The sequence below is a fragment of the Mustela erminea genome, chromosome 6 (assembly GCF_009829155.1).
Source record: "Mustela erminea isolate mMusErm1 chromosome 6, mMusErm1.Pri, whole genome shotgun sequence".
NCBI lineage: Eukaryota > Metazoa > Chordata > Mammalia > Carnivora > Mustelidae > Mustela > Mustela erminea.
In genome coordinates this window covers 101,519,433-101,539,413 of record NC_045619.1, presented here as the reverse complement: position 1 = coordinate 101,539,413, position 19,981 = coordinate 101,519,433, and the positions used below count along the sequence as shown (strand labels likewise).

The 19,981-nt window shown below is 55.1% G+C and overlaps 2 protein-coding genes across 7 annotated transcripts in view; both read left to right on the top strand.

The window, feature by feature from the left end:
- The first annotated feature begins 4 nt into the window (after positions 1 to 4).
- On the top strand, positions 5 to 8,626 carry ENO2 (enolase 2). Its single transcript, XM_032348943.1, has 12 exons — positions 5 to 138; positions 1,330 to 1,428; positions 1,923 to 2,018; positions 2,164 to 2,222; positions 2,526 to 2,595; positions 3,081 to 3,214; positions 3,447 to 3,669; positions 4,957 to 5,154; positions 6,621 to 6,822; positions 7,057 to 7,165; positions 7,332 to 7,390; positions 7,688 to 8,626. The coding sequence occupies exons 2-12, from the start codon at positions 1,344 to 1,346 to the stop codon at positions 7,755 to 7,757; spliced, it is 1,305 nt and encodes a 434-aa protein (XP_032204834.1). The 5' UTR covers positions 5 to 138; positions 1,330 to 1,343; the 3' UTR covers positions 7,758 to 8,626.
- A 3,948-nt stretch (positions 8,627 to 12,574) lies between these two features.
- Positions 12,575 to 19,981, top strand: part of ATN1 (atrophin 1) — an 11,989-nt gene continuing 4,582 nt past the window's right edge. For 3 of the 6 annotated variants that reach the window (XM_032348933.1, XM_032348932.1, XM_032348929.1), the window contains exons 1-5: positions 12,576 to 12,897; positions 17,478 to 17,673; positions 17,800 to 17,937; positions 18,091 to 18,204; positions 18,852 to 19,981. The exon at positions 18,852 to 19,981 is cut by the window's right edge. In XM_032348933.1, the coding sequence (XP_032204824.1) occupies positions 17,647 to 17,673; positions 17,800 to 17,937; positions 18,091 to 18,204; positions 18,852 to 19,981 (1,409 nt within the window). In that variant the 5' untranslated portion in view covers positions 12,576 to 12,897; positions 17,478 to 17,646. Of the gene's footprint in view, positions 12,898 to 17,477; positions 17,674 to 17,799; positions 17,938 to 18,090; positions 18,205 to 18,851 lie in introns of all 6 variants that reach the window. The other 3 variants (XM_032348931.1, XM_032348930.1, XM_032348934.1) reach the window with 3 other exon arrangements.

Here is a 19,981-nt window from a genome sequence, read left to right as displayed (position 1 = left end):
CCGCCCGCCCCCCGCCCGCCGCCCGGGAGCCGCAGCCGCCGCCGCCGCCGCCACCACTCCCGCTCTCTCTGCGTCGCTGCCGCCGCCGCCCCTGCCACCGCCACCGCCACCGCCACAGGCTGAGTCTGCAGCCCCGAGGTGAAGCCCCGGCTGGCCCCTGCGCCCCTCTGGGCCCCCTCTCCTAGCCACCGTGGCCCCCCCACTCCCCCGGCCGCCCTCTCCCCTGGCCTGCGCGCATCCCTCGCCCCGCGGCGCTGCGCACCTGCTCCATCCTCCGCACCTCCCCCGGGCATCCGCCCTCCCCGGCCTTCTGGGACCGCTCCTCTCGGTTTCCGGCTGTTGCCCCCTCCTCATCTGAGCGCCAGGCCTCCCTGCACCTGTTTCTAACTGCGCCTTTCTCTACCCTTGTCTGACCCTCTCCCCACACCTCTTCGCCTCGGGTTCTGTCCATGTTAAGTTCGGGGTCTTCACGGGCCGTGCATTTTTATCCTAGCACATCCCCTGGCTTTGCATCTGGGGAAACGTCTTCTCCGATTCCTCTGCATCCCTAGACTTCAAGACTCCCTTCTTTCCCACCCCCCACCCCCACCCCCGTGCCTCTCTCCTTTTACATTACCTCTCGATGCTGCCCCGGGGAGGGATGGAAAGAGGGGAGAATTTGTCTAGGGGGTGGGAGGTGTTGGGGAGGAGGGTGTTGGGGGCCGGGGAGGATGGGCCCAGCCTCGCCTCTTCCCCCAGATCTCTTCTCCCTCCCCACTCAACTCCCAAGGACTGAGGGCTTCCCCAGAACCCTCTCGCCAGACTTCTCCACTGTACATCTCTTGGGAAGAGAAGGAATGGATGTTTGGGAGAGGGACTAGGATCTTGGAATGGGGGTTGTAGTGTTAAGTTAGGGTGGGATGTGGACTCTGGAGGAGAGGCCCAGCTACCCAGACAGCTCATCCTCTTCTTGGATCTAAGGAGAAATGCAAGCCTGGCAGCCATTACACTCTGAGATCTGGGGGAACCCCACCAGTGGGCTGCTGGAGCTACTGAGGGGGCAAGGGAACCTCTCCCAGGGCCCCTCCCTCCTCACTGCAGTGTCCTCCCTTCTCACCGTTTGATCCTCCCCTTCCCCCCACTGCAGTGACCTCCCCTTCCTCACTGCATTGACCTTCTCTCCCCATGGGGTGGGGGGGATCCCTTCTAAAGGCAGGACTGCAGCCAGCTCCTCCCCACCCCCCTCCCACTGCAGTAACCTCTTTCCCATCCCTCCCAGCCTCTGGTCCCTCCCACTGATCAGGCTCCACCTCTCTAAACCTCTTATCTTTCTCCCTTTCCTTCCACCAGAGATCTCAGCCATCATGTCGATAGAGAAGATCTGGGCCCGGGAGATCCTGGACTCCCGTGGGAACCCCACGGTGGAGGTGGATCTCCACACTGCCAAAGGTAGTGAGCTTGGCCTTGGGTCTTCCCACAGCCCTCAGTCAGGGTTTCCCCTGGCCCTGGAGGGGATGACGCCTTGATTCCCAGTGGGGATGTGATGCTGAGCCTGGCTTACGAGCCTGGATTGTGGGGGTTGCATCCTCTCTGTCCAGGGGAGCCAGGATAGGCCAATCTGTGTGTCCTGTTTCAGTGTATGAGGTATACCGTTCCTCTGCACATCTGTGCATGTACCGGGCATGTGGGCATGTGTGTGCTGACAGCATATCTTCATGTCTGTGGGGTCCTCCTTGTGCATGTGGGACCACAGCTGCACAGATGAGGAAGCCACTGACTCTGTGTGTTGTGTGTGTGTGTGTGTGTGCATGCGTGTGTGCATTAGAGAACAGTGTGGGGATGGGACTGGATGTGGCAGGCAGTTTGGAGCTGGAAGTCTGAAGGAATCCCTAGGCCCCTGAGTATCCTTCTGTGCCCCTCCTTATTTCATGTTCCTCTCCCAGGTCTTTTCCGGGCTGCGGTGCCCAGTGGCGCCTCCACTGGGATCTATGAGGCCCTGGAGCTGAGGGATGGGGACAAACAGCGTTACTTAGGCAAAGGTGAGGCCCTTTCTCTTTTCCAGGCTCTCCCAGGCCTCAGCTTTATACTCTTAACCTTACACCAGTTCCCAACCCCCTTTTTGCATGCCCCCCACTTCTGGCCCCTTCCACCCTGACGCAGTTGGGCCTCCCTGCCTCTCCCCAGGTGTCCTGAAGGCAGTGGACCACATCAACACCACCATCGCTCCTGCCCTCATCAGCTCAGTGAGGCCCACTCTTTGCTGGGGGCCAGGGAAGGGGGGGTGGGCTGGGGCACTGGTGGGCAGGACCACGGTCCCGAAGGAATCTTGGATTAGGGGAGAAGGGATCCAGGGGAGAAAGGTCCACCTCTTGGGAATCATGGTTACCAAGGAAGGGTGGGAAGACTCCTTTACTGCTCCCTGCCCCTGTGGGGTTCAGGTTCTCTAATCCAGACAGACTGCTCTCCCAGGAACCCTGGCCAGAGGGGAACCTGCCTTAGGGCCCAGCCTCCACGCTGGCCTGGGGTGATGGCGGTTCTGCCCACAGGGTCTCTCTGTGGTGGAGCAGGAGAAGCTGGACAACCTCATGTTGGAGCTAGACGGGACTGAGAACAAATGTAAGCTGGGCTGGGCGAAAGTGGGGAGGTGGGAGGGGGGGACGTGTGGAGCACATAGTGTGGAGCACTGTGGGGGCTTCCTTAGGAAGGACTGTCAGGAGTTAGCCCAGCTTCCATTCTCCTCCCAAAGCCAGAATCAGAGAAGATGAATTTAACTGCAGTGGGAGGGAGTGACATTAGACAGAAGGAAGAACTTCCTTGCAGCATGAAGAGGGCGAGCTGGCAGGAGATAGCCTGTGGTCTTGGGATGCTTAGAAATAGGTGGAGCTCTCTGCCCTTTCCCATCACGTCGTGTGTGTGTGTGTGTGTGTGTGTGTGTGTGTGTGTGTCCCCGCTACTTTCAGGGGAGCACTGATGAGGTATTGCAGGAATGGAGAGGGAGGAGGGGGTCTCCTTTACTGGCTACTTTTGGGAGTACAGGTGGAGGCTGGGGCTCGAAAAGATAGGGCCATTTTTGTTCAGTGCCTTCCTCTATAATCTCCCAGCCAAGTTTGGGGCCAATGCCATCCTGGGTGTGTCCCTGGCCGTGTGTAAGGCAGGGGCAGCCGAGCGGGAATTGCCCCTGTATCGCCACATTGCTCAGTTGGCTGGAAACTCGGACCTCATCCTTCCGGTGCCGGTGAGCCGTGCCTGCCCTGCCTGGGCCTCTCCCAGGGGTGGGCGTTGGGCGGGGGGCATGAGACCTTGTGAGGAATGATGGGGGAGAGTGGATTGAGGCAGCTAAAGAGAAAGGATGGGGGCAGGAGACTTTGAGTCTGGGAAGTGGGGGCAGACACTCTTGGGTTAATACTCTTGGGGGTTGAGGAGGGAAGTGCTCTGTGAGTTTTCTGTCCTGTGCCCCCCCCCCCCAGGCCTTCAACGTGATCAATGGTGGCTCTCATGCTGGGAATAAGCTGGCCATGCAGGAATTTATGATCCTCCCAGTGGGCGCTGAGAGCTTTCGGGATGCCATGCGACTCGGGGCAGAGGTCTACCACACACTCAAGGGCGTCATCAAGGACAAGTATGGCAAGGATGCCACCAATGTGGGAGATGAGGGCGGCTTTGCCCCCAACATCCTGGAGAACAGTGAAGGTGAGGCCAGGAGCCCCACTCCCTGCTTGAAGTTTCACTCTCTCCTAGGACATCAGGAAGGGCCACACACTTCACCAGGTCCTGAGGAGTATGGTGGCCTTTGAGCTAGCTCCAAGAGGTACCAGGACTGGAACTGGGTCCCAGAAGAACTGCCACATTCACATGCAGGCCTAAGAGGACAGTCTTTACCGGCCCAGCTAGATTTGTTATCTATCTATCTATCTATATAGTTTAAGATTTTATATACTTGAGAGAGAGAGCGTGTGCGCGCATGAGTGGTGGGAGGGGCAGAGGGAGAGGGAGAAGCAGACTCCCCACGAGCAGGAAGCTTGATGCGGGGCTCTATCCCAGGACCCCAGGATCATGAGTTGAAGACAGACGCTTAACTGACTGAGCCATGTAGGTGCCCCTTGTTTTTTTTTTTTTTTTTTTTTTTTTTTTAAAGATTTTATTTATTTATTTGACAGAGATCACAAGCAGGTAGAGAGGCAGGCAGAGAGAGAGAGAGAGGAGGAAGCAGGCTCCCCGCTGAGCAGAAAGCCCGATGTGGGACTCGATCCCAGGACCCTGAGATCATGACCCGAGCCGAAGGCAGAGGCTTAACCCTCTGAGCCACCCAGGCGCCCTAGGTGCCCCTTGTTAACAACTCTAAGTTCTTACTGGAGGCCCTGGAAATGCTAGGAAGTGGTCTAGGTGCCTTGTAGGATCCATCCTGGACTTGAACTTCATAGGACTCTCAGTTTGATGAGATAATATCATACTCTATGGATTCTATTCTAAGTCTGACCCATTTCCACCCCAACCTCTCAGTGAGCCTCTAAGATCCCTAATTTTTCTCTGCCTTGGCAAGAGCTGTATGGTGAATAAAAACAACAGGAAGTGGCAGAGAGTTCAGGTTCTGGGGCCAAATTGCCTCTATTTGAACCTTGACTTGAAGAGTTACTGGCTGGTGATCTTTCTTACTTAACTTCTCTGTGCTTGTCTTTCTTATCTATAAAATGGGAATAATAACGGTATCTACCTCTTAGTATCATTGTACTTAGGTGACATAGTTAGCCCTCCATAAATGATAGCTATTTACAAACAACCTGATACGAACAGAATTGCATTCCTCTGCCATCTTAGAAGATGGCCTGCCCTTCCCAGCCCTGGGGAAGACCCCACCAGCAACTGTAGTCAGGTTTCTCCCCAGCAATAGTCCTCCACCGGCGCTCTGAATTTCTTTCTTACTCTCATTCCTCTTTGCCCACCCTTCCTGCCGGTAATCTCACTATATTCCATCCCCAGCCTTGGAGCTGGTGAAGGAAGCCATCGACAAGGCTGGCTACACAGAAAAGATTGTCATTGGCATGGATGTCGCTGCCTCGGAGTTTCATCGTGATGGCAAATACGACTTGGACTTCAAATCTCCTGCTGATCCTTCCCGATACATCACTGGGGACCAGCTGGGGGCCCTCTACCAGGACTTTGTCAGGGACTATCCTGGTGAGAACAAGGGGTGTGGGAGGAAGGGCAGCGTGAGGGTCAAGGGACAGGCAGGGATGTGTGGGACAACTCTGGACTGTATGTGGTGCTGGTAGGTGTCAGGCAGAGATCTAAGAAGAGCCTGAAAATCAGGACCGAGGGCGGGGAGGAGCCCGGTCCTGAGACCAAGAGCAGAGACAAGCTTTGTAGGTAGTTTAACTTTGCAGGTACCCATGGTGAATCTGTTTTATCTATTTCTGTCCTAATTAAAGTCATGCGTTCCATAGTTACCAGGATCACAGGGAGGGCTTTGGAAGGAACCAGTGGTGGTGAGAGGTTGACGGGGCCCAGCAGGGAACTTGTATGTGTCAGTGTTTTTTGTTTTGTTTTGTTTTGTTTTTTAAGATTTTGTCTATTTGACAGAGAGAGAGAGGGAACACAAGCACGGGGAGCAACAGGCAGAGGGAGAGGGAGAAGCAGGCTCCCACTGAGCAGGGAATCCCATGTGGGGCTCGATCCCAGGACCCTGGGACCATGACCTGAGCTGAAGGCAGACGCTTAACCGACCGAGCCATCCAGGCGCCCTGTGTCAGTGTTGTTGTTGTTGTTGTTTTTTAAAGATTTTATTTATTTATTTGACAGAGATCACAAGTAGGCAGAGAGGCAGACAGAGAGAGAGGGAGGAAGCAGGCTCACCGCTGAGCAGAGAGCCCGATGCGGCACTCGATCCCAGGACCCTGGGATCATGACCCGAGCAGAAGGCAGAGGCCCTAACCCACTGAGCCACCCAGGCGCCCCTTTCAGTGTTTTTGACTAAGTTGTGGATGCTGAGTGGACCAGCACGCGCTGTGAGAGTAGAACAGAAAGGCTGACAAGGAGCCAAATTACCCTCTCCAAGACTTCAAGGGCTATGACCCCCGCATGGAGGAAGCTGGTTTCCATTTCCCTGAGAGAGAGCAAGAGAAAGTAGACATAAATGCAGAATGAAGGATTTCGAATAGCATTGAGGAAAAGCTTCCCAAATGCAAAATGCAAGAGAGTGAGAGTCTTTTGAGAAAGACTCTGAACCATTGGGTTTTTTGGAAGGTTTTCCTTTTCTTTTTTTGTTTTTCTTTTATTTTCTTTTAAAGATTTTATTTATTTGAGAGGGAGAGAGCATGGGGGTTGGGGGAGCAGAAGGGGTGGGGGAAAGAATCCCAAGCAGACCCCATGCTGAGTGTTTGGAGCCCGATGCAGGGCTGAATCCCACAACCCGGAGATCATGACCTGGGCCGAAACCAAGAGTCAGACACTCAACCGACTGAGCCGCCCACCTGCCCCTGGTAGGTTTTCTGAAAGAATCGAGCTGAGAATCGGGCAGGCTTATCTTGGAGGCAGGGAGGCAAGGATAGGCAGGCTCAGTTAGCCAGGGGAATCTATCCATTTCAGGCAGCCATATTGGGGAGGTGTTCCTGCCTGATGCAGAGCCCCTCTTGCTCTCTCTCCAGTGGTCTCCATTGAGGACCCCTTTGACCAGGATGATTGGGCTGCCTGGTCGAAGTTCACAGCCAATGTAGGGATCCAGATTGTGGGTGATGACCTGACGGTGACCAACCCAAAGCGTATCGAGCGGGCCGTGGAGGAAAAGGCCTGCAACTGTCTGCTGCTCAAGGTCAACCAGATTGGTTCGGTCACTGAAGCCATCCAAGCGTGAGTGTCCTCTGGCTCTTCCTGACCCAGCAGCCCGTTGCTACAGGAAACCTCCGGCCAAGTGCTCCCAGCCTTGTCCTGGCACAGAGGCTGAAGAGAGTGGGGAACCTGTAGTCACTTTCCACCCCATGCTTTTTGGCCCTCCCAAAGAGCTTTGTGCCAGACCAGTGTTGGGGCTGGGAAGGGAGTACCCTGCACGAGGGGCTGGGGGTCAGTGCTGGTGTGTGGCTGCAGGTGCAAGCTGGCGCAGGAGAATGGCTGGGGGGTCATGGTGAGTCACCGCTCTGGAGAGACCGAGGACACGTTCATCGCCGATCTGGTGGTGGGGCTCTGCACAGGCCAGGTGAGTGCAAGGGAGAGCTATGTGCAGTCGGTGGTTCTGGTCAGGTGGCTGGGTCTCTCTCTTCACGTGTTTTCGGGTGTCAGGGGAATGTCAAAGGAGTGTTCAGTTTTCTTATAGGAGACGGAGGGGGCAGCCACTGAGCTGCTTATCTTTGGGCACATTTCAGATCAAGACTGGAGCCCCGTGCCGTTCGGAGCGTCTGGCTAAGTACAACCAGCTCATGAGGTGAGGATACCTGGGAGCTGGGAGCCCAGGGCCCAGAGGGTTAAAAGCTCTGTTTGCTCACCATCCCACCTCCAGCACCCAGGGCCTGGAAAACAGTAGCTATCCAGAAAATACTTATTTTGGAATGATGGCTTTACTGATCAGTGGCTCCCATAATCATGTGGGAATGCCCATGCTTGGGCCAGGACATCGAAGCAGCTGCTGTGATGGATTTGGAGGATAGGGGGCCCCCCCGGAAAAAGAAGCAGGATCCTCTCTGCTTCCCTGACTCTTTCCTCTCTGGCTCCTCTCTCTCAGAATTGAAGAAGAGCTGGGGGACGAAGCCCGCTTCGCTGGACATAATTTCCGCAATCCCAGTGTGCTGTGATCCCTCTCCTTGCCCGGAGACTAGGAACCCCTTTGCCACTCTCCTGGAAACTCTTTCTTCCTGTTCTGCTCTGTGACATCTCTCCCCGGACCCCCCGCTGACCTGCTGCACTCTTCCTTGGCTTGTCCAGCCCCGGCTGTGTGCTCTTCCCCCTCTGGGTTCCACACTCTCCACTTCTCTGTCCTTTCTATTCTCTCTCCTCAAAAACCGGCCATGGAACTGAGGATTATAAGGCAGTCCATGGAAGAACAGTCAGGGTCTGGGAAGGGTGCATCTGGGTCGGTTGGTGAGGCGTGTCGAGAGGGGTCGTATGTCACTGTGTGTGTCTCTTCCACCTGTCTTCCATGTTGTGTAGGAGTCAGGAGGCGCGGCCAGCCAAGGTGGAGGGGCATGCTGGCGGCATGACCGTGCCTGGCCCAAGCTCTTAGTGGATTATTTATTCATTTATTTATTGTTCATTTGTCTTAATCAATTCCTCATTTCTCCCTAACTCCAGTATTCAAACCTGGCCTGACAGGAAATGAGTGTGTGTGTGTGTGTGTGTGTGTGTGCACGCGCGTGTGATGTGGCAGAGATTCGGGGATGGCCTGGGGCTGGGAGGTCTTGCTGGAATGGGAAGGGTAACAGAAAAGGGCCTTGCTCATCAGCTCCTTTGTGTCCACCAGCCCTTAACCGAAGCCGGCTTGGTCCAGAGGTAGGGCTGTGGGCCCGGGGGCTCTTTCCCCTAACTCTCTCCTCAGCCCCGGCTTCCCTGTTCTTCCTCCAGCTGCATCAGAGAAATGTCTCACTCCCCTGTGCCACATTCCACAGTTGCCACCACCTCTGTGGTGTGGAAATGAGCACCACCATTAAAGTCTGAATCACAGTGCTTTGTTGTGTCTGAAGAGTCTTACTCTAGTCCGTTTGAGAGGAGAGAAGATGGAGCACCCGGAAGTTGGTGAACCTGCAAAGCAGAGCTGGGGAGGACCCCAAAAGAGGAGGAAACCGAACAAGTATGGCTAAGATGATGGCACTGGCTACCCATCCCTGGCCAGGTGGGGACCCTGCTTCCCCTGCCTTGCCAGCAGAAGCCTGGCCCCAGGACCGAGGCAAATGAAGGGTTCTCAAGTCTGGAGTCTGAGCATTCCTAGAAGTGTCAAAGATTTTGTGCGTGTGCGTTTTTAGGAAGAGGGGTTCAGAGTGTTCTCAGATTCCTGTAGGAGACCAAGCCATGGACTAGAGAAGTTCCTATCTAGGCCTCTCCCCACAGGCCATTCCGAGCTGCACCAGCACTGAGTGGGCATCACCTATGAGATGGGGAACTAGGGAGAGAAGAGTGGAAGAGTGGAACCAGAGGACACAGAGGAGGGTCTGAGGAAATGGAGTCTTCTGGTAAACTGGGGAGTCAGAACCACAAGTGCTGGGTTGGCCTGCGTAGGGCCCCCACGTGCTGCTGGAGACCCACTATCACTCTTCAGCTCCAAGGGGGCCCTGACTGACTTTGACTGGGGCCCAGCAACCACCCAGGGGAAGAAACCCTCTCCTAGGGCTGGGACACAGAACAGTCCCAGCATGTAGGGGCTACACATGGGGAGTTGTGGCCACTAGAGGGAGGCAAGGTTCCGCTGGACGCCATACTCACTCTGAGCTAGGGGTGGGATGGGAGGAATTTCAAGGTTGTCCCCTCTGTGGGCCTCCTGAAGTGCTTCTGCTCTGAGTTCTGGTCCCGTGCTCTCTGCCATTCTGCCCAGCTCCAGGACTAGAAGAGGATTTGTTCCTGTATGGGCAAGACCCATTTCTCTGTTCTTCTTTCTGTGTCACTGACACCTCAGCCATTTTCAGTTCAAAGAGCTTCTTGCCCCTGTTCCTCTATGCCTCTTAATTTCAGTGTGGACATCTCATCTTTCCATTCTCTCCTGTCTCCTGTCGCCCCTTTCCATTTCCCTTGGGGCACACTGTACTTTTCTCTGGGCCTCTCGGTTTTCTCTGGGGTCCATGATAGCCATCCTTCTTCTCCAACTCCTGGACTGACCAGGACTGTTTTGGACCTCTGCCCTTTACTCCCTCCTTGCTAGGTGGCCTTCTCTGGCAGCCATGCCCACCCCTAGGACCCCCCCTCCCCCGCTCCTGCCAGGTACCCGGTTGGATTGGGTTACAGCTAGTTGTCTGGGCCTCCCAGGCCCCTCTCCCCACTTTCCCTTTGTGCCGTTGCCTAGATACCAGTGGGTTGTGGGGGGCTGGGGCCATAAAGGGAGCTGGGATGTGTGTTGGTGGGGTGTGTGTGTGTGATGTACCCCAAAGCTGAGTGGGGAGTCTGGTCCTCAGGTCAGAGAGGAATTGGAGGTGGTAGACCCTGGCTTCTCTGATGCTTCTTATCTTCCATTCCTACCTCTGCCTAAATTTTTCTTTTAGGTTCAGGTGTGTCACCATCCTAGCCTATCCCTCAGTGGTTAAAAAATAAGAGAGAGCAGTTCAGCCTAGAAGGGAGACCGGGAAGGGCCTGGGCCATGGGCCCAGTGGGAGACTGCACTGAGAAGTGCAGAAAGAGAGGAAATGCAATGGAGAGTGAGGAGGAGGAGTCTTGGAACAAAGTTGTGGGGGTGGGGAGAAGGAGCTGGGGCCATTCTAGGGCACTGAGGAAGGGAGCGCAGGGATCAACGGAGAGAAGGAGATAGGGAGCTGGCCTGGTCTCTGGAGGGCCCTGAGGGATAAAAAAAGGTGGGCATGGGGTAGAAAAGTGAGTGGCCAATACAGAGGCTTTGCAGAAGAGTGGTGATTCACTGCTAGGCCACAGAAGCCTTCTGGCTCGGGTTCTCCAGTGCTTTAGAATCTGTTAGAGCTTTTTGGTAGTCCCAGAACCTGGCTGAGCCTGGCCCAAGGAAATATGAGGCAAAACCCACTGAGTTGCTACAAATCCAACCTCCTTCCTTTCCAGAAGCCTGGTGGGAGCCTACCATTCAAGGCCCATCCTTGGCCTCTAGCTGGCTTGCCCCCTCACATGCCCTACTCCCACCCCCAATCTGGAGAATTAGTAAAGGCTCCCAATCCAGGCTCCAGCTCCAGCTCTTCCAGTTTCCCAGCCCGCCTCCCTCCCATTCTCTGGCCTTCCCAATCTCAGCTGCCAAAAATCACCCAGTGTCTTGGTGTCCTTTGTCCTGGGAGATGTTGCTGTTTGGTGTGGGGCCAGGGAGACAGCCCAGAAGAAGACACTGGTGGTGGACTGGTGGGGGTGCTAGCTTCAGGCTGGCCGGCTGACAGGGGGAGGGTTGAAGGAAGAACCTGTGGTCTGGGGGTGGTGGGGATTGTCTCCACAGTAGGAGGGCTGGGATTGGGGGATTTGTCTCCACCTTGAGCCTAATCCCCACTGGACCCCTTCCCTGTGGCCCAGAGTACAATCTGTGATGACTTGGAACAGGTTTGAGAAGGAAAATGGAGCCACCACCAGACGTAAGGGCCTGAAGATGGTGCCCCGCTCCTATAAATGAATCTCTTCCCTACATGGGGGTGCTTGCCCTCTCCCATTTCTATCACTTCCTTCTACTGCTTTCCTTCCCATCTCCACTCTGGTCTTTCCCATCTCTGACCTCCCTCCATACTGCCACCAAAGGCCTTGTTTATCTTACATTTCCTTCTAATCTTCTTTACCCACTTCCCCCTCTGCCCCCACCCCACTGTATCCACCTTTGTCTAGCCAACCTAAACCCTCTTCAGTTCTCTTGGAAACCCCCCATCTCCAGAATCCAGCCATCCTGGTGTCTCCCCACCCCTTTCCCACCCAGCTCTACAGGTCCCTAAGAATATGCCTCTGCCCCCACCTCCTTCATCCCTTCTTAAGGTTCCTCACCTTTCCCCTTCTCTCCATGCTGACATCTCTGGACTTTCTCCAGCTTTCCATCATCACCCCCCACCCCTTCTTATGTTCTCTATTCTTTTCCCAACACCAATCACCTCCAAACTACTCTCTTCCAGAAACCCCATCCGCATATATAAATGTCTACATCTTTTCAATTTCTTCCCCTCCCCATGACCTCAAGCTTCCATCCCATTCTCCCGCATCATAGCCCCCACCTCTCCTGCTACGTGTCACCCCAAGCTTTAGTCACCCCTCCTTGTCACATACCTCACTACCCCCCAAAGCCCCCACGTAGCTCCATTTTCTCAATGTACCCCTATTAGACCAATCTCTGCCACACACCCAACAACCTTCCACTTCCTCTCTGCCACAGACCCCCTCGGCCCCAAACTTCTCCAGTCTCCCCCCTTCTCTGCCCATAAAAACCGATAGCCCCTCCCACCTAGCCCGCTCCGGTTCCCCACATTCCGCCTCGGCGAACCCCTCCCCGCGCCCCAGCCCCCTCGGCCGGCCTCGGCCAACTCACACAGCGCCTCCCCCTCTCCGGATCCCCCTCTCTCCCCCCTCGCAGCTTGCCTCGCGCTCCCTCCCTCGCGTCTCCCTCCTGGCCCCTCTCTCCTCCGTTCCTCCGCGCTCCCTCCTTCTCCCTCTTCCTCCCTTCTCCCATCCCCCTCTCCCAAGCTCCCTCCCTTCGCCGTCCGCTTTCCTGTGCGAGTCGCCGGACGCGCCGCCCAGCCCGCCCGCAGCCCCGCGTCGGGCCGGGGCCTCGGGCCGGGACCCATTCAGGGGGCACCGCTGGCCTCGAAGAGGGGCTAGGAGGGGGTGAGGCGTGGGGGACGACCGCCCGGGAAGGGGCGGGGGCCGCGGGCGGAGGCCGCCTAGGGGGGCCGGGGATCGCGCGAGTGCGGGCTGCGCGGGGCGGGCGCGGGCGGCGGGCGGGAGGCGGCGGGTCAGAGCCGCGCGGAGGGCCGGCCGGGCCGCGGGGGCGAGCGGCGCGGCGGGGGCGGGCGGCGCGGCCCGGGCATTCCGGGCGGCGGGGGGGAGGTGGCGGGCCTCAGGAGGGGCTGAGCGAGAGCGCGGACCGGGATCTGCTCCGAGGGGCAGGCGGGCGATCGGGGCCAGGTGGGGGAAAAGGGGGGGATGGGGGCCGCCCTCCGGGGGGGCCGGGGCCGTCGTCGCCGCCGTCGCGGCGGCGACTGAAGCCGGGAAGAGGAGAGGGGGGCGGGGGAGCGGCGGCCGCCGCCCCCCGGAGGCGCCGGAGCCCCGAATCTCGCTCGGAGCCAGCCAGCCGTCCCGAGCTACCACCAGGTAAGACCTGCTGCCGTCCCGGCCTCGGGCCCGCCCGGGTTCTGGCCCGCGGCTCCCCACCCCCCACCCCTCCCAGTTCCCCCTCCCGCCGCCGCCGGCGCCTCCATTTGTTATTTTCCCGACCCGGTACCCCCACTGCGGGCTCTGCCCGGGCTGAGGCTGGGGTTGGGGGGGTTCAGGGGGTGGGGCCGGACCCGGAGGAAGGATGGGGACCCGGGCACCCGGAGGACCGGGAAGGTGGAGGGAGGTGGGAGGGTCTCTCAGGAGGAGGGCTGATGGGGCAAGAGGGTAGCCAGGACCCCGGGACCAAAAGAGAAGCACCGAGGTGGAGGGTTGGCAGAGGAAAAAGGTGGGGGGGATGCCCGCGAGGGGGCTTCGGGCGAAGGCAAAAAAGGAATGGAGATATGGCAGCGAGGTGGGGCATTAGGGCTCCAGGAAAAGGCCCAGAGCCCGGGTTTCAGAACTCGGGGTTGGGGGTGCAAGGTATAGAAGGGAAGTGAGAAATGGGGAAGGGGTGTGGTAGGTGGAAAGAGAGGATTGTAGCTGATGAGGGAGAATGGAACCTGAGGAAAGGGAGGCTCTGAAAGGGCCGAGGAGAGGTCCACCTTCGAGAAGCAGCAGCAGAGGTGTTATTGGGTGGAAGTGGGAAGTGGATGCCTTTGTGATTCGATTTTCTTTCGCCCACTTCAGGCCACCTCTGACCTTGTTTTTCCAATCCCAGCCACAGTTACTTCTTGGAGAGGAGCCCACTGGGGTGGAGTAGTGTGGTCCCCCTAGAACTAATGAGGAGGAAGATGGGACCATTGAAGGGAGAGTTAGGGAGAAAGGGTTTCTGGGAGGGTGGAGAAGGAGGAGAGAATTGAACAATCTTATAGGCACTCCAGGCAAGTTGTGACCACCTCCCTCAAATCCCTAGAGCAGTGGCTGACCCTGGAGCTGTGGTTTCTGTGGAGGGGGTCGTATCTTCATTTCTGTTCGGATCTCAGAGATTGCTCTTTGTGCAAGGGCTTGTTTCCACGGGGCAGGCACTCTCCAGCTCCCTTCCCGGAGGGTGCCATGGAAGGGTAGGAGTTGCTTTGGCAACTGGAGGGGGAGTGGCTGGTAGATGGACTCCTGGGATAGACTCTTGAGGGGCAGGTTCTACCATTTTGTTGCCATAGTAGTGATCCAGTGGGATGTCCTATAGGTGGGGGTTCAGGATTTTGATGGACCTCAGCCTTTCACTCTCTCGTTGGGACTCTTGGTTTGTTCTGGAAGGTGTTTCTGGTGCGGCTGGTGGATGGGAGGTTCCCCAGGGGGTCCACCCACCTTCCATCCAGTAGTCTGTTGGAACAGGTAGACATGTTATTTTCAGGTCATAGGTGTTGCTCCCGGTTCCTTCCCCTAGGCATGGTGAGAGCATGGGAATGCTCCTGTTGAAGTTACACCATCTTTCGGTAGTTCTTTCTGGCCTCTGCCTACCTTATTATTAGGAACTTTTTGTATTTGGTAGTCCTTTTGCTTCTTTGCACTGATAGTCTGACATTTTCTTAAGCTTGAGTCTCCCTGAGTCTCCCTCTCCCTCTTTCCCGGACATCATGATAGTGACCCCTGCCCTCAGCTAACCTTCGACCTTCTATTTCCCTGACTTTGTGGGAGGGACTGGGCTCTCCAACCAGCCCATCCCTTGTGAGGGTGGCCCAGGGGAGAGGGCAGTGGAAATACTCCGGAACAGGAGCCAGGATAACTGGGTCTAGTCCTCACTGTACCTCTAACTGTGGCCTTGGGTCAGTCACTTCTCTTTAAGTCTTGGCTTTGTTGTAAGATGAAGGGGTTATAGATAAGATGATTTCTGAGGCCCCTCTGACAACCTGGCATTCTAAAAAGGCTTAGCTTGGTGCATTGTTCTCTAGGAGTCACTTTGGACTGGTTTGTTAGTCTGGCAGGTCTGGGCCAGCAATCCTGAAATTCACCCTGCAAGCCTTTCCCAGAAAGCCTTGTGTCTCGATTGTGTATTCCCTCTGACGTCCTTCTCATATTTCTCCCTTCTTTTCCTGTTCTTAGAGACTCTTTCCCTTTTTCTCACTTTTGCATCTCCCCAGTCTGGTATTTGTCATTTTTCTTTTGCAGTAAGGCTGTGAAGGGGAATGTGCGTAGTGTGTTGCCGGATACACAGTAGGTGTTCTTGAAGTATTCGTTCCACTGACAGGCTACTAGGGCAAGATGGAGTATAGCTCACCTTGATGCTAAAGCATGCTCTAAGTTCAGAAACATCATGTACAGCCCAACCCTAACTGCTCTCCCCTTGCCACTCCTTTCCCCCAGGATTACCTACACTTTTATGACTGCTTTTCTCCTTCAAAGTTACTCACTGATAATTTTATCAGATTTTATCTGTTTAAAACAGTGGCAGTAGGGGGAGGGCATCCTTATTGCTGTATTTTTCAGTTCCATTCATGCATTTCTCTGAGCTTTTGGATCTCCTCGCTCTAACTGACTTGGTGAATGGATTCTGAGATTGGGGTGAGACATGGGGACTCTCCTCTAGTGGGGCTGGCAAAGACACACCAGTCACAAATAGTCATCTTTGCTGTGCTTTCGTTGAGTTTGTTTTCCCCTTCTCTTCTGTTGGGTTTTGTTCTTTGGATTTTGAGGGGGTTTGACAATGTCTTAAAACCCATCTACACAACATTTCCAAAATGTGGTACTAGTTGTAGTTGAAGAAAGATGGCTGGTTTGCTGGGCAGAGCATGGGTTTTAAGTTCAGCAGACCTGGAGCTGTGTCTCAGCTCTTTGTGACTCTAAGTAAATCATTATTTAAGTTTTCTGTAAAGGTTAGGTTCACTCCTCACCGCCTGTCTCGGTAGAGTTCAGCGGAGATGAGTAATAAATAATTACTCTGTATTCCTTGGGAGAAACATGCTGTCGACTGTGAAAATGCCATTTACCTAGCCAGGCCTCTGCCTCAGTAATAGGTGGCTAAGTTTACCCTGTTCCTACCAAAGCCAGCCGCATTTTATTCGAAAAGACCTACTGAAGTGAGTGGGCTTACAGGTCAATGGCAAGGACAGAACAGAGCACCCATATATATGTGACACCAGTGGGAGAAAACGGTGGGAAGAGACTGTTTGTGCTCTCAAAAGACTTCATGGTCAATAATATGGAAGAGATGTGACACTTAGCTAGAAAAACAAACAAGTGTGAGTGAAAATAGCTGGCTGTAGATAAAGGTACAGATACAGACAGGTGGTGAGGTGTACAGTGTCAAAGCCTGTCAAAGCCAAGTGGGGGTACAGACTCAGAAACTGGTAACTTTGTATTATTGTATTATGTGCTCACTGATCCTCACTGCTTGGGTTGGTAAAGTGAAAGTCCTGACTTTCTAGCCTAAGGGAACCCAAGCACTAGACAGGGGGCCTCAGGGGGGCTCCCAGAAATGAAGTTCTGCACTTTGGGAATACCCAGGTTTGGGCTTGGGATTGGTAGGACTGTGTGCCTTTGTGTTAGAGAACAGGACATTCTTCTCCCACCTACTCTGATGTGAAAAGATTCTTTTCATATCTCTGGGACTGATCTGAGCCTTCTGAGAATTCTCCCCCCTCCCCCCCTCCCCAGCTTCTGATGAGACTATAGCAAAGTCTAGAAGAAACAGCATGGGCTTTGAAGTCAGGGAGACGTGGGTCTGATTCTGGTGCTGTCACAGGCTTCTGTGTATTCATCACACAAAGTTGGGCAAATCACAATCTCAATCTTTGAGCCTCAGTTTCCCCACCTGTATAATGGAAACAAGAATACTGGAGGGTTGGTTATAAGTATTCAGTGAAATTGTAAGGGCTTGACATAAGACAGCACTCAGTAAATGACTTACTATCACTGATACCTTTTTTTTTTTTTTTTTTTTTTTAAAAGATTTTATTTGACTGGGGTGCCTGGGTGGCTCAGTCATTAAGCGTCTGCCTTCTGCTCAGGTCATGATCTCCGGGTCCTGGGATCAAGCCCTGCGTCCAGCTCCCTGCTCAGTGGGACGCCTCTTCCCTTTCCCACTCCCCTTGCTTGTGTTCCCTCTCTCACTGTCTCTGTCAAATAAAATCTTAAAAAAAAATTTTTTTTTTTGAGAGAGAGAGCACAAGCAGTGGGAGTGGCAGGCAGAGGGAGAAGGAAAACCAGGCTCCCTGCAGAGTAGGGGGAGCCTGATGTGGGACCTAATCCTGGGACCCTGGGATCATGACCTGAGCCAAAGGCATATGCTTAACCAACTGAGCCACTCAGGTGCCCTGAGCTACATATCTTTATGCTTCCTGGTAAGGTTCTGTGGAACTCATGGACACACAGGTATTTCCTAGGTATCATGAAGGGTAAATAATGTGACCTCACAGGTCCATCTGAATTTTCTACTTTCTCCAGAGATGAAAGAGATGATGTTGCAAGCAAAGTCTGCTTCACTTGTAGATAGCCTGGGTGGCCCGCGGGGCAAGCCAGCAATGTCTTGGAAGCTTGTGCCTCCTGGCCCAAAGGCCCAGGGCTGGGCTGCGATAAGCTCAGTGATATCCCCTTCAGACACTGTTCCCCAGTTTGGAGACTCTGGTGGTCTCTTCTAACAGGCTTCACTGAAAACAGATCCTGCAAGTTCCAGGTGCCTGCACTGGACACTTGGGAGATCCTGCTGCCTGCTTCCCAGACCACAGCTGTGGGGAACTTGGAGGGGAAGCAGAGAAGTTTCTGTATTCAGCTGCCCAGGCAGAGGAGAATGGGGTCTCCACAGCCTGAAGAATGAAGACACGTCAGAATAAAGACTCAGTGAGTAATAGCTGAAATTAGAGACCTGAATGATGAAGGTTGGAGGAACTAGGGGTGAGGGCCTGGAGAAGTAGAACAGAAATAAGACACACCATGAAGTTAGGTGCTTCCTTCCTTCTCCCTCAGATGTCAATGAGGAGTGGACGGAAGAAAGAGGCCCCTGGGCCCCGGGAAGAACTGAGATCGAGGGGCCGGGCCTCCCCTGGAGGGGTCAGCACGTCCAGCAGTGATGGCAAAGCCGAGAAGTCTAGGCAGACAGCCAAGGTATTCTGTCCTCGGGTCCTCCCACAGGATGCCCAGGCACTGGAGCTGAGGGTGTATGTGTGTGTGTTGTGGGGGAACTTCCTGTCTGGCAGAGGGTGATGGTGGAGGCTTTGGGAGGTAGAAGACAGGGATTTTCTCTTTTTTCTCTAACAGAAGGCCCGCGTCGAGGAAGCCTCCACCCCAAAGGTCAGCAAGCAGGGCCGGAGTGAGGAGATCTCAGAGAGTGAAAGTGAGGAGACCAATGCACCAAAAAAGACCAAAACTGAGGTGGGAGACCCTAGCAGCCATCCTGATGCATTTTCTGACCACTGTTAACTGAAAACTTCCTTTCACTCACGATTCCTACTGTAATCTCACCTGGAATATGAGAGGCCTGGTGCTTATTAAAGGAGTCCTGTCTGTAACATGTCAGACAGGGATGTAGCTAGGCCACTAGATGACCAGGCAGGGCCAGAGGAGACTGGGAGTGTGGGGGATTCTAGGCTTTTTTCCCAGGTCCTGGTTTTCATGAAGGGGCTGGGGAGGAGATTAAAGGTGAGAGGTCTCAAAAGGAAAATGCAGGAGTGGTCTTTTTAAAAACCACGGGTTTCTGGCATGTGTAGTTAATGGGGTGAAAGATGAGAAGAGGGTGGATATGAGCTGGTGGAAGACCGGGATTTGGGTTTAGCTGTGGATGGGGAGAAGGTGCTTGAGATGGACACTTGAGGAAAGAATGGAGTTTCCCAGGGAGGGAGACAACACTGGCTGAGAATGTGGGGAGAGGGAGGGAATCCCCACATGGTAGGTGGGTTGAGCAAGAGTATTCATCACATGGTACAGTGGTATGTTGGGAGAAATGATTTTGTGCAAGGGAGGTCCCAAATGTAGGGGGAGCAAGGAAAAAGAAAAAAAAACTGGTCCTCCTTCTTCTGCAGCAGGAGCTCCCTCGGCCACAGTCTCCCTCTGATCTGGATAGTTTAGATGGGCGGAGCCTCAATGATGATGGCAGCAGTGACCCTAGGGATATTGACCAAGATAACCGAAGCACATCTCCCAGCATCTACAGCCCTGGAAGTGTGGAGAATGACTCCGACTCGTCTTCTGGCCTGTCCCAGGGCCCAGCCCGCCCCTACCACCCACCTCCACTCTTTCCTCCCTCCCCTTCACCGCAAGACAACACCCCCCGACAGCCAGAGCCTGGCTTTGAGCCCCATCCTTCTGTGACACCCACTGGATATCATGCTCCCATGGAGCCCCCCACATCTCGAATGTTCCAAGCTCCTCCTGGGGCCCCTCCCCCACATCCACAGCTCTACCCTGGGGGCACTGGTGGAGGAGTTTTGTCTGGACCCTCAATGGGTTCCAAGGGGGGAGGGGCTGCCTCTTCAGTGGGGGCTCCTACTGGGGGTAAACAGCACCCCCCACCAACCACCCCCATTTCAATATCAAGCTCTGGGGCTGGTGGTGCTCCCCCAACAAAGCCACCTAACACTCCAGTGGGTGGTGGAAACCTGCCCTCTGCTCCACCACCAGCCACCTTCCCCCATGTGACACCGAACCTGCCTCCCCCACCTGCCCTGAGACCCCTTAACAATGCCTCAGCCTCTCCTCCTGGCCTGGGGGCCCAGCCACTACCTGGGCATCTGCCGTCTCCCCATGCCATGGGGCAGGGTATGGGTGGACTTCCTCCTGGCCCAGAGAAGGGCCCCACTCTTGCTCCCTCACCCCATCCTCTGCCACCTGCTTCCTCCTCTTCTGCCCCAGCCCCCCCAATGAGGTATCCATATTCATCCTCTGGTAGTAGCTCTGCAGCGGCCTCTTCTTCCAGTTCTTCGTCCTCTTCCTCTGCCTCCCAGTACCCAGCTTCCCAGGCACTGCCCAGTTATCCCCACTCCTTCCCTCCCCCGACAAGCCTGACTGTCTCCAATCAGCCACCCAAGTATACTCAGCCTTCCCTTCCATCCCAGGCTGTGTGGAGCCAGGGTCCCCCCCCACCTCCTCCCTATGGCCGTCTCTTAGCCAACAGCAATGCCCACCCAGGTCCCTTCCCTCCTTCAACTGGAGG